The following is a 14,464-nucleotide window of genomic DNA, read 5'->3' on the forward strand; positions in this document are numbered from 1 at the left end:
TACCTCAACAGATGGCGGTGGGTGGTGATGACTAGCTCCTTCTCTCTAGTATTACAATGCTAAATTAAGAACGACTAGAGCAGATAGCCCTCGAGTAGCTTTGCGCGAAATTAAAAAAGAAACAAAACAAACAAGATAAGTGATGTTTATTTTTTTCGTAATTATTATTAATACAATAACGTATAACACATATTTTTTGTATCAAAACTTAGGTAGTAGTTTGAGCTTTCCAGCTAGTTTCAAACTTATGCATAATTTGTTAAATGAATCTGTCATCTCATTCTGAGATTTATATTACTACTAATGCCTTGGTTTATATTACTACTAATGCCTTGGTTTATATTGCTACTAATGCCATGGTTTATATTGCTACTAATGCCTTGGTTTATATTGCTACTAATGCCTTGGTTCATTTCTTTGTTGATAATATTTCTGCTGAAAAATTGTGGTTTAACCAATAAACAAACGGTCAAAATAATTTGTTTATGCTATGGAAACAGCCTCATGATGATCAAATCTCTTTTGTGCAGATATTAGATCAGATACTGCCATCATTTTGGTTTAAACTGACTAAAGCTTAGTAAGATTAATTAAGGCAGTCAAGGTGGGAAAGAGACCTTGATGACCAATAGACGGAAGACCCGGATTGACCAAGCTTGCTCAGTCGAATCTATTGTTTTTAATATGTATAAATTAATTAAACTCAGTAAATTTAAAGACATTGACATAACCTCTTTATGGGGATTTTAAGGATAAAGTACGGGAATGTTTGAAATACACTCAATACTTTGAGTTTGCTTGTTGTTGTTATTTTAAACATTACGTTGAAATATTGAGTTTTATGATAAACACACATTGAAACTTACCTGAGCTTAACTGAACTTGTATAGTGTGTATTTAAACAGGTGTTGGATTATTAATGCGCCGAATATTTAATGTGCAAGTTAACTAACCAGCTAAAGAATACGCAATGATTATGGAATTGTGCGTGAAATTCCCTTTACTTTAGATTATATAATTAGATTACTTTATTAATTAGGTACAAAAGGAACTTTTTTCCTGTTAAGAAGAGTACATGTGGGTTCGTATGTTATCTCTTCACGCTTGGTTTAACCCTAAGATGGTTTACTGAAGAATGAACTGAATGATTTACTAATTGAGCTTATAAATGTCAAATTTTCTCAACCATCACCACTCGAGTTATCCAATAATAACATTCACCAGAAAAGGCCCCGATTACTGCTTTAGTTTTTTGAGTCAACGTGGAACTGAAAAGAAGATCAAATTAACTCAACCATCACCACTAGCGATATTCAATAATAACATTCAACCGAAAAGGCCCCGATTACTGCTTTAATTTATGAGTCAACGTGGAACTGATTAAATATCAAATTAACTGTACCAACGATGTTTGAGTTCTGTAACAATACTATCAAGCTGAAAAAGCCTTGAGCTACTAGGGGGAAAAAAGTGGGACCCTTCTTAAAAATGTTGTTAATTTGTTATATCTATTATTAGATAACAGAAAAATAAATGAAACTATATGTTTTTAGAACGCACTGGACAAGATCTGTTCATATATTATATGAAATCGTAATATTATCACTAGCTATAGTAACTACCTGAACTTTTCATAATTTTAGTTACATTTTTTTCATGAAAACTGTTGTGCACCTGATGTAGTTTCATAGATCTTCTTATTAGAATTAGCCAACAAAATCATTAAACAAGTTTCTCTGCAATAATCCGTCGAAACAAATTAAGTTCAAAATAACACAAACCACTTTCACAAGTTAATATTTAGTCGGTATTCCTTTAAATTTCAGTATTGCTTCACACCAACGTGACATGCTTTCAATGAGTTTGTACACTGAGTGATTGACTGCCATTTTTCTTTGAGTACTTCAAAAAGTTCATGTTCTGTGTTTGGCTTGCGATCTTTCGTTAATCGATTTAACTCAGCCAATAAATTTTCAACCTGATTGATATCAGGTGAATGACCTGGTCATTCTATAACAACAGTTCTCTTATTTCTGAGATATGGTATTTTTATAATGGTTTGCTAGTAATTTGTCAAAGCATATAAAATGTCCGCAAACCTTAAATATCAGAATAATATTACCAAAACTCGTTGCTGATGTTATTCGATACGATGGTTGATTTTACTTACACCCTTTTTCTGTTTTTCTGTAGATATAAAATACCAGGCTTCCCTGTGGTAAACAGTATATCTGCGGACTTATACTACTATAAACCAGGTTTTGATACCTGGGGTGAGCTGAGCCCTTTGTGTAGGTTTATGCTTAATAATAAATAACAACAATAAGATACCAGGTAACTAAACGCATTAAATTTTTACTTTGGTCCAGTGCAGGGCGTGGTCTAATGACTAGCGTGTAGGGTTGCGGAACCAGGGTTCGAGGTTCAAGACGTAATGCTACTGAATGTGCTCCTTACAGGTATCGACATGTCATAAAAACAGTAGTCCCTTTATTCGGCTTTAAAAGCTTAAAAAACCCTCATGGCGGCAGGATTTGTTGGCTGACTACCTTCTGGCTGATCAAGAATTGAATGTTAGAAACAGATATACCTGAAATTTGAGGGTCTTTGATCTGGCTATTTAACCCACATTCACATAATATTCGGTTCAAGTTACAAATCATACATAGAAGATATGTTTACTTTCAAAGCTAGAAGAGCAAAAATCTTTATTTTCTCGAACTGTAACAACACAGGAAAAAATGAGAAGTAGTTTGTTTGTTTTTGAATTTCGCGCAAACCTAAACGAGGGCTATCTGCACGAGCCGTCCCTGAAACTAATTAAATAGATATATGTATCATAATACAGGACATAGTTGATAAACAGTATTTTACCTAACTTTTATATGTAATTGTCATATTTCTTTCAAAAAAGTAATTATATATAAATATATAGAAACCAACTATCATTGTTATCAACTTTTAGATATTTTATCAGCTAAACAAGAAAGGTGTTGATATTTTTAGACGTAAGTTATTCTACATTACTTGCACATTATTAAAGACAAGTTGACAAAATATTTACAAACACAAAATAATTCAAAGTTTTTCCCACATTATTTAAAACAAATTGACAAAACAGTTACAAAATACAAAATAATTTAAAGTTATTCCAAATTACGCACACATTACTAAAAACAAGTTGACAAAACAGCTACAAAATACAAAATAATTTAAAGTTATTCCAAATTACGTATACATTATTAAAAACAAGTTGACAAAACAGTTACATAACACAAAATAATTTAAAGTCATTCCAAATTGCGTGCACGTTATTAAAAAAAGTTGACAACAGTTACAAAACACAAAATAATTTAATGTTCTTCCACATTCCACATTATTAAAGACCAGTTGCCAAAAAGTTACAAAAACACGGAATAATTTAAAATACTGCAAAAATTAAAGATGTTAAATAAATAACGTGGGTCAACAGACACGAATATAAAGTTGAAACAAAACGCAATGTTCATAGTACTGGAAAAGTTGGGAGAGAAAGAGGGTGTGTATTGATAAGTGGGTGTGTATTGATAAGTGGGTGTGCTAGGAGGTTGAATAAAAACTAAAGCAAACATCGTCATCTTATCATACATAGAGTAAAAAAAATGTTGAAAGTGTGACAATAGGAAACGAAAAGCAAATTGAATTTCAAAGGATAGAATAGATAAATATTTTATTTTTCTAGTTACAACGTCTTCTTCATGGTGCTGACGTATGTCATTCCAATGATGGCTATGCTAATAACCTATACTAAAATGGGGCTTGTATTGTGGGGAAGCGGAGCGATAGGGGAAACAACTGAGCATCAAAAGAATATTGTGTTATCGAAACGAAAAGTAAGTTATTTTATGTGTTATTTCAGTAGACATGCAGTATAGTTCGAAATCTGTAATATGACGTTTTATTTTAATGTTTGATTTGTTAAGGTTATTATATGCAGATTAACATATCGCTTTAAAACTATTTTGTAAAACTCAACCTCTTTTATATATATATATATATATATACACGTGTATTTGTGTGACTTTTTATTAGGAGATATAGTTTAATTCAAATAATATTTCTTTAAGAGATATGTTTAGTAGGCACAAAATCATTAGGAATTGTTGAAATGGACAAAATGCCTTAGGACATCTTTTTAGATAATTGCTCGACGCACTTCCTTATGTCTTCCTCAGGGCTCTAATTTTCTAGATTAATGGGGTTCATGCAAAGGTAAGCACGGCCGTTAGGGATGGATCAGTTACATATGGTTTCGTGTATTTTCAACACATCTCTAGTTTATTTCTTCGATTATCATGGTTGATGTTTAGGTAAGCACGGTCCTGAAGGAGAGCTCCATTTGCATTAAGTTTCATATATCTTATAAAAACTGAAATGCATCGAAACGTTATCTAAAAATAATCTCATTGGGCGAACTTATCGAATCAGCAATTCCTAAAATTCTTTTGTTTATATAAGGTTGCTTGTGAACAAAAATGTAATTTTGTTTGTTTGGTTTGAATTTTGCACAAAGCTTCACGAAGCCGGTTCTAATTTAGTAGCGATACACTAGAAGAAAGGCAACTAGTAATCACCACCCACCGCCAACCCTGGGACCACCTTTTTTAACAACGAATAGTGGGACTGACCCTTACAAGATAATACACAACGACTGAAAGGGCAAGCACATTTGGTGGGACGGAAAATCGAACTAGCGACCCTCAGATTGCGAGCCGAACGCTCTAACCTCCTAACCAGGTAATCGTGAAAATATCATAGAACATTTATACAGGTAGTCCACCAATAAGTAAATAGATGTCTACTCCAGAAGGAATGCCCTTTTATTAAATAAACAAACATGAAGCAAATAGTGCTATATTACCATTAATCTCTGGTGGATCTGTAATATGTATGTAAGACAAAAAGAAACACAACTACATATTATATATACAGTATTTGAGCTTTAAGCACTGTACTAACTTTCTGGTAAAGAACTAGAATCATGGTTTCTAACGAGTTATACTTCCGGCTATTTGCATTTGAAGTTCTACAGGTGGTTGATTTCTATTATTTGATGTACATATTTACTTGATGGCATGGCGTATACGCTATCATTAGCCTTTATTTGATTAACTAGACTATAATTAAAATCTTAATTACTTGGTTCTTAATATTTAATGAGGTTGTTTCCCTGACATACAAAATTATAAAAATAGTACAGAATGTTCAAAGCCTTACATTAATATCTCCACAATCAGCGGAATTGCAACGTTTCTAACATGCGCATGAAGACATTTAAGATATAACTTGATGATTCTGATACTGCTTGATGTCGTTTAAAATTAAATGAATAAGCACCCACATATTTCAGAAAGAATGATGTAAAATTAAGTGAATAAGCGCCCACATATTCCAGAAAGAATGCTGTAAACATTAAGTGAATACGCGCCCACCTACTCCAGAAAGAATGCTGTAAAATTAAGTGAATAAGCGCCCACATATTCCAGAAAGAATGCGCCCACCTACAGAAAGAATGCCATTAAGTGAATAAGCGCCCACCTACTCCAGAAAGAATGCTGTAAAATTAAGTGAATAAGCGCCCACATATTCCAGAAAGAATGCTGTAAAATTAAGTGAATAAGCGCCCACATATTCCAGAAAGAATGCTGTAAACATTAAGTGAATAAACGCCCACCTACTCCAGAAGGCCCGGCATGGCCAGGTGGTTAAGGCGTACAATTCGTAATCCGAGGGTCGCGGGTTTGAATCCCCGTCGCACCAAACATGCTCGCTCTTTCAGCCGTGGGGGCTTTATAATGTAACGGTCAATCCCATTATTCATTGGTAATAGAGTAGCCCAAGAGTCGGCGGTGGGTGGTGATGACTAGCTGCCTTCTCTTTTGTCTTACACTGCAAAATTAGGGACGGCTAGCGCAGATAGCCCTCGTGTAGCTTTGCGTGAAATTCAAAAAACAAACAAACAAAAGAAACGTACTCCAGAAAGAATGTTATATACTGGTCATGGGTTAAATATTAATAAAGTGAATGTCCAAAAGATAAAACGTAACTAAATTTATTGTATCTTTTATTTAGGTAGTTCGAATGCTCGTGGCTGTAGCTTTAATCTTTGCCATCTGCTGGTTACCGTACCACGTATACTTCATCTACGTTTATCACCATCCGAAAATTCTTAAAACTGACCACATCCAACATGTCTACCTGGCTTTCTACTGGTTAGCCATGTCTAACTCAACGTACAACCCCATAGTGTATTACTACATGAATAACAGGTATGAACTACAGTGTTATATGTTTTTGAAGCTACGTATTGGATAGGTTTAACGTATCTGTAAACGAGCAGTGCTAGTATTTTTTTCATCATCAGAAGAATCGCCAAGAAAGCCAACGAACCTGCTAATTAATGTTTTGTTACAATTAAACGTGTAGATAGTTTTTGTTGACGTCATTTCCTGGCTCGGTAATAGTTAGTGGAAACTTGAAATATTAGGTTTGACTTTAAATCATGAGATACTGGCCGTAAAGTAAGTATTGGTGAAGTCAAAATCGCTAATAACTGCAAATCACAGTTAAGAGTGTGAAATATGATTCAGAAAAGGCACATACAATTTTGTAAACTAGTGCCTTTGAAATGGATTTTTTGGCACATACTTTGTTAAGAGATGTAAAGTACTTCCCTTCTTCTTCTCGTTTCTAACTAAGCACAAAGCTACACAAGGGGCTATCTGTACTCTGCCCACCACGGTATCGAAACCCGCTTTTTAGCGTTGTAAGTCCGCGTACATACCGCTTTGCCACTTATCACGTATTTAAGTCAATTACCCATCATGCCTTGTGTTCGTAGAGTGTATATATAGCTTTTATTTGGTTAATTAAACTGTAATCAGACTTTCTTATTACTTGGCCATTAACTAGCTAATTCACAGCTGCACTTACCTTTAAAAATTGTAAAAATAAACAATATAAGATAATTAAGTAGTTTATTTGTAGCATTGGAAATTTTTCCCTCCTCCCCAGTGATATAGCACTATGTCTGTGGACTTAACAGTGCTGGAAATCGAAGCACAAATAGCCCACTGAGTAGCTTTGTGCTTAACTTCAAACAAAACAGACAATCAAATCAATGTAATTTTAACATTTCTAATATACGCTGCCTGCGTCACCAGCAGATATTGAAAATAATATGACACTTCTTTTATTACTTGGTTTTCATCAAGATTGTAGATATAAACTGAATTGCATTCGTATATCAACGAGATATTCAAGATATATTATACTGATGATAGTACAGATATAACACCAAATTTCAATACCTTATAATGATACTTAATCTTTATCATATTTGTTATGAATTTCATACACATATGACTGTCAAATACAACCGATATGAGTTAGTGAACCTTAATTTCTTGCGCATGAATACTTTGGTGTTTATTTTGTTATATAAAATTACGAGTTTACATAACTTCACACTTCTTTCAATGACATTCTCTTGGGAAGAAGCGGCGGAGAACATAGGCTATATAACGTTATCTTATTATTTGATTTATTTGGATAAAATGCGATTTTTCTTATCTAGTCCCAGTGTTCTTAGACTGCCGTCCAAGGTTATATTGTGATGTTAATAGTGATTATGGTTTATTACGGACATGAAATAACAACTTGAAGGTGAAGTTTTACTCTCGTCCTCTGTCTGTTCTAGAAAGTCCATTTAATTAAGGTGGTTCTATCCATTTAATATTTGTAATGTTTTTGAAACATAATATTTATCACAAATGTCTTCATAAAGTAGAACAAATATAACCCAGATATGAAATACTGTTGATAGAAAACATATATACTTGCATCAAAATTAGAAATTTTTGACACACTTGAGACTTGAAGGTGGACATTTTAGGTGTATTTTTACCTAAAGTTAAACCTAACACACACACACACACATATATATATACATTAAGTGCATCCCCACTGCTTTGCTAAAACTACCTTCACAGACACCTCTACATAATCATTCAGTTAACTCATGTTAAGTACGTGGAGTACGAACAATGCGGTTTACTTTTTAGGTATAAAATCAAATTCAATAAAAAAACAACTTTAATTTTAAAATATACAAGGTCGATTCGTGAATTACAAACCGTGCAATAACAGACATCACAAGAGGGAAAAGGTTGGTTTGTTTGTTTCGAATTCGCGCAAAACTACATGAGGGCTATCTGCGCTAGCTATACCTAATTTAGCAATGTAAGACTAGGGCAGCTAGTCATCACCACCCACCGCCAACTCTTGGGCTACTCTTTTACCAACGAATAGTAGGATTGGCCGCCACTTTAAACGCCCCCACGGCTGAAAGGGCGAGCATGTTTGGTGCGACGAAGATTCGAACTCGCGACCCTCATATTACAAGTCAAGCGCCCTAACCACCTGGCGATGCCGGGCCTGGGGAAAAAGGATCTCACAGAATAGAAGTTTGGGATGTTATAGAAAAGTCTCACTGTGTGGAATACTTAGCTCTATTACCTTATATGTCACTGGTTACGCTACAGTAGAAGGTGGTATTTATTGATATATCTACTTTATAAAGTGTCTTTGTGTTGGAAAACAATAAACAGTATCGTAGTTAGTCGTGTTATTATTATTTTTAGCAACAGCAGAGCGGCGCAAAGATGGCTCCGAGTTTTTGTTGGTATAAACATTTATCTTATAGTTCCGTCATCTCTTGAACGATTTGATATCTAATTACAGTTTTGGACTCAAGAGGCCAAACCCTTTCGATTGATTGTGTTTGATCACGTCAAAGGTCTCACAGATTAATACATTAGAATCCTACCCAAAATAATTTTGATTTGAGTGTAGAATAGTAGAGATCCTGATGAGTAATAAAATCGAATCAGATACATGTGTGCCCCATGGTTGGTGTCGCTGGCGAACAAGAATGTAGCTAATAAAACGGAACCAAAGGTCTCAGATTAATTTACTCTAATCTTTCCTCAAAGAGTTTCAAGCGCCACGGCTATTGAAGATTTTCTCTTGTTTTTATATTTGAGTTTCTTCTTTATGCCTTAATCAAAAATTTCAGTTCTCAAAAATAATTATTCTGAATATAATGAATTTTCTTACTCTACACTTGTTAAAATCATTAACACCACGCAAATATTTATAGAAACGTTTTGAAAAATATTAAATATCATTAGGTACCTTTATATAAAAATATATTTACTATACAAGTTAGCTTTTTGTATTGTAGAGATTTTTTAATCACATCACCAACCCCTCCTTACTTTTAAAGATCCGTCATATCTCAGTGGCAGTGTACTGACCTTATAAAACAAGGGCCATCAGTTCGAGCCTCACTGGTGGTTATGTATGGTCTGCAGACTTACACCGCTATAAACCGGGTTTGAATACCCGTAGTGGGCAGAACACAGATAACCCAGTGTGCAGCCTTGCACTAAAATCACTGTAACTAAAATTTTTGATAACATTTTAAAGTAAAAAACCACTGAATCATTGAAGTAATATGAGACGAATGTCATACAAGAAATCAATGATCTGAAATATTACCGAGATACAAAGCAGAGAAATTGATTAAATTTTTTTGTTTGATGTTGAGCACAAAGCTATTAAGTTTTAAAATGATTAAAACCTACAAATAAAATAATATAAATCTGAACTAAAGAAAATCGAGAATAAAACGTTTGGGAATAGAATATGAAAACAATAACGAAACCGTTAATACATTACGCTTACGTTCATCGTGCCATATTAATAGAGAATGTCGCTATCGTCTTGGGTTTACTGACAGGAAAACTATTTAATTTGGTAGGCATGCTGGTTCACATATTTTGCTTTTGATTTGTCAGAATTGGTTTTCATTCTTGGGGTTACAGTCAAAGGATAAAGATTTTCATTCTCCAGTCTCGCTAGTACCTCAGACAGGCTATGGACTCGTGACGACGAGAAACCCACTTGAAGTTAAGGTGTATCTCAAGACGGCTGGTATGAGACACATTTTAATGTTATGGATTAAACACTTTAATAAAAACTAGTTATATTTGAAGTAGAAAAGCGAAGCTAAATCCTCTTTCGGAGTTGCAAAAACAAGAAGTGACATGGCTAGATTAGTGAGTGTGTTAATGATTTCACAGTACTTAAAGATTATGTGAATTTAACATTATATTACTTTTATTTAACTTTTGCCGCTTTTTAAACGAAAACAATTCAATACTACCTTAATGATAAGCCAATAACTAGAACACTTTCATACTACCTTAACGTTTCAACAAATAATAGAACATTTTAATACTACCTTAATCATAAACCAGGAAATAGAACACTTTAATACTACCTTAATGGTTAATCAACACATAGAACACTTTAATACTACCTTAGGAGATAAATAACAAATAGAACATTTTAATACTACCTTAACGGTTAACCAACAAATAGAACATTTTAATACTACCTCAATGATAAACCAACAACTAGAACACTTTAACGGTTAGCCAACAAAAACAACACTTTAATACTACCTTAACGGTTAACCAACAATTAGAACACTTTAACGGTTAACTAACACATAGAACACTTTAATACTTCCTTAAGAGATTACTAACAAATAGAGCATTTTATTACTACCTTAATGGTTAACCAACAAATAGAACACTATAATACTACCTTAACGTTTAACCAACAAATAGAACATTTCAGTACTACCTTAACGATTAACAAACAAATAAAATACTTTAACACTACTATAATGTTAAACCAAAAATATAGCACTATAATATTACCCCCCAGCGATAGTACAGCGGTATGTCTTCGGATTTACAACGCTAAAATCAGGGGTTTGATTCCCCTCGGTGGTTTCAGCAGATAGCCCGATGTAGCTTTGCTATAAGAAAACACACACTATAATATTACCTTGACAGATAACCAACAAATCTTAAACTTTAACATTACCTTAATAATAAACAAACAAATAGAACACTATAATACTACCTTAAGAGATAACCAACAAATAGAACAGTTTAACATTACTTTAATGATAAACCAAAAACAGAACACTATAATATTTCCTTAACAGTCAACCAACAAATAGAATACTTTAACACAATCTTAATGATAAACCAACAAATAAAATACCTTAATACTACCTTAACGGTCAACCAACAAATAGAACATTTTATTATTACCTTGATGATAAACCAACAAATAGAACACCTTAATACTACCTTAAGGGTTAACAAACAAAGAGAACACTTTGATACCACCTTAACAGTTAACCAATAACTATAGCACTATAATACTATCTAAACAGATAACAAACAAATAGAACACTATAATACTACCTTAAGAAATAACTAACAAATAGAACAGTTTAACACTACTTTAATGACAAACAAACAAACAGAACACTATAATACTTCCATAACATTTAACCAACAAATAGGACACTTTAACAAAACCTTAATGATAAACCAACAAATAAAACACCTTAATACTACCTTAATGATAAACCAACAACTAGAACACTTTAACGGTTAACCAACATATAGAACACTAGAATACGACCTTAGGAGATAACTAACAAATAGTACATTTTAATACTACCTTAACGGTTAACTAACAAATGGAACAATTTAATGTTACCTTAAGGGTTAACCAACAAATAGAACAATTTAATATTACCTTAACGGTTAATCAACAAATCAAACACTTTAATACTACCTTAACGATAAACCAACAAATAGAACACTTTAATATTACCTTTACAGTTAACCAACAAATATAGCGCTATAATACTACCGTAATAGATAACCAAGAAATAGAAAACTTTAACAATAACTTAATGATAAACCAACAAAAAGAACACTATAATACTAACTTAACAGATAACCAACAAATAAATTACTTTAACACTATGTTAATGATAAACCAAAAAAGTAGAACACTATAATACTGTCTTAACGGTTAACCAACAAATAGAACACTTTAATACTAACAAATATAGCACTATAATACTACCTTAACAGATAACCAACAAATAGAACACTATAATACTACCTTAACAGATAACCAACAAATAGAGCACTTTAACACAACCTTAATGATAAACCAATAAATAGTATACTTTAATACTACCTTAATGATAAACCAAAAAGAGAACATTTTAATGCTGCCTTCACAGTTAACCAACAAATAGAACATTTTAATACTACCTTAACGGTTAATCAACAAATAGAACATTTTAATACTACCGAAACAGTTTATCAACAAATAGAACATTTTAATACTACCTTAACGGTTAACCAACAAATAGAACACTATAATACTACCTTAACAGATAACCAACAAATAGAACACTATAATACTACCTTAACAGATAACCAACAAATAGAACACTTTAACACAACCTTAATGATAAACCAATAAATAGTATACTTTAATACTACCTTAATGATAAACCAAAAAGAGAACATTTTAATGCTGCCTTCACAGTTAACCAACAAATAGAACATTTTAATACTACCTTAACGGTTAATCAACAAATAGTTACCGAAACAGTTTATCAACAAATAGAACATTTTAATACTACCTTAACGGTTAATCAACAAATAGAACATTTTAATACTACCGAAACAGTTTATCAACAAATAGAACACTTTATACTCCTTAATGGCTTAACGGTCAACCAACAAATAGAACATTTTATTTTAACAAGGCTTAAGAAGACAAAATAATTCTTCATGAAATATCCTCTTCTGCATGTTGGCTTTCAACTATAAGATTGCCATATATTTGATGTACCAACAGAATGCTTCCTCTAAAAGAAACTTGGTTTGTTTGGCCGTATAACAAACAAAAGACTGTCACCACATAAAGCAGCAAAGCACACTTATTGTTACAGTTCCTTTTGGGAATACAGAAATGAAATGGACGTAAGCTTATTGAATTGTAGAGTTTAATTGGTTAATGTAATACCAAAATATATAAATTAGACATAACAGAGCTAAAACAGAAGATAACTAATTACTTTGGATAGTATTACACTAATTACATTTGATGAGTTAACAGAAAGTATTACACTAACTAACTTTAATAAGTTAACAGAAAGCATTACCCTAACTAACTGTAATAGGTTAACAGAAAGTATTACACCAACTAACTTTAATAGGTTAAGAGAAAGTATTACACTAACTAACTTTAATAAGTTAATAGAAGTATTACCCTAGCTAACTGTAATAGGTTAACAGAAAGTATTACACTAATTAACTTTGATAAGTTAACAGAAAGTATTACACTAACTAACTTTAATAGGCTAAGATAAATTATTACATCAACTAACTTTAATAGGTTAAGAGAAAGTATTACACTAACTTTAATAAGTTAATAGAAAGTATCACACTAACTATCTTGAATAGGTGAAGAGAAAGTGTTACACTAACTAACTTTAATAAGTTAACAGAAAGCATTACCCTAACTAACTGTAATAGGTTAACAGAAAATATTACACCAACTAACTTTAATAGGTTAAGAGAAAGTATTACACTAACTTTAATAAGTTAACAGGAAGTATTACACTAACTAACTTTAATAGGTTAAGAGAAAGTATTACACTAAGTTTAAAAAGTTAACAGAAAGTATTACACTAACTAACTTTAATAGCTCAATATAAAGTATTACACTAACTAACTTTAATAAGGCAATAGAAAGTATTAGACTAACTAACGTTAATAAGGCAATAGAAAGTATTACACTAACTAACTTTAATAGGTTAAGAGAAAGTATTACACTAACTAACTTTAATAAGGCAATAGAAAGTATTACACTAACTAACTTTAATAAGGCAATAGAAAGTATTACACTAACTAACTTTAATAAGGCAATAGAAAGTATTAGACTAACTAACGTTAATAAGGCAATAGAAAGTATTACACTAACTAACTTTAATAGGTTAAGAGAAAGTATTACACTAACTAACTTTAATAAGGCAATAGAAAGTGTTACACTAACTAACTTTAATAGGTTAAGAGAAAGTATTACACTAACTTTAATAAGTTAACAGAAAGTATTACACTAACTAACTTTAATAGGTTAACAGAAAGTATTACACTAACTAACTTTAATAGGTTTAGAGAAAGTAGTACACTAACTAACTTTAATAAGGTAATAGAAAGTATTACACCAACTAACTTCAATAGGTTAAGAGAAAGTATTACACTAACTAACTTTAATAAGGTAATAGAAAGTATTACACCAACTAACTTTAATAGGTTAAGAGAAAGTATTACACTAACTAACTTTAATAAGGTAATAGAAAGTATTACACCAACTAACTTCAATAAGTTAAGAGAAAGTATTACACTAACTAACTTTAATAAGGTAATAGAAAGTATTACACCAACTAACTTTAATAGGTTAAGAG

At 32.1% G+C, this 14,464-nt stretch overlaps 1 protein-coding gene across 1 annotated transcript in view; it reads left to right on the forward strand.

The window, feature by feature from the left end:
- Positions 1-14,464, forward strand: part of LOC143235507 (tachykinin-like peptides receptor 86C) — a 65,971-nt gene that overhangs the window by 34,708 nt on the left and 16,799 nt on the right. The window contains exons 3-4 of the mRNA XM_076473712.1: positions 3,722-3,872; positions 6,112-6,308. Of these exons, the coding sequence (XP_076329827.1) occupies positions 3,722-3,872; positions 6,112-6,308 (348 nt within the window). The remainder of the gene's footprint in view (positions 1-3,721; positions 3,873-6,111; positions 6,309-14,464) is intronic.

The sequence above is a fragment of the Tachypleus tridentatus genome, chromosome 12 (assembly GCF_004210375.1).
Source record: "Tachypleus tridentatus isolate NWPU-2018 chromosome 12, ASM421037v1, whole genome shotgun sequence".
Lineage (NCBI taxonomy): Eukaryota > Metazoa > Arthropoda > Merostomata > Xiphosura > Limulidae > Tachypleus > Tachypleus tridentatus.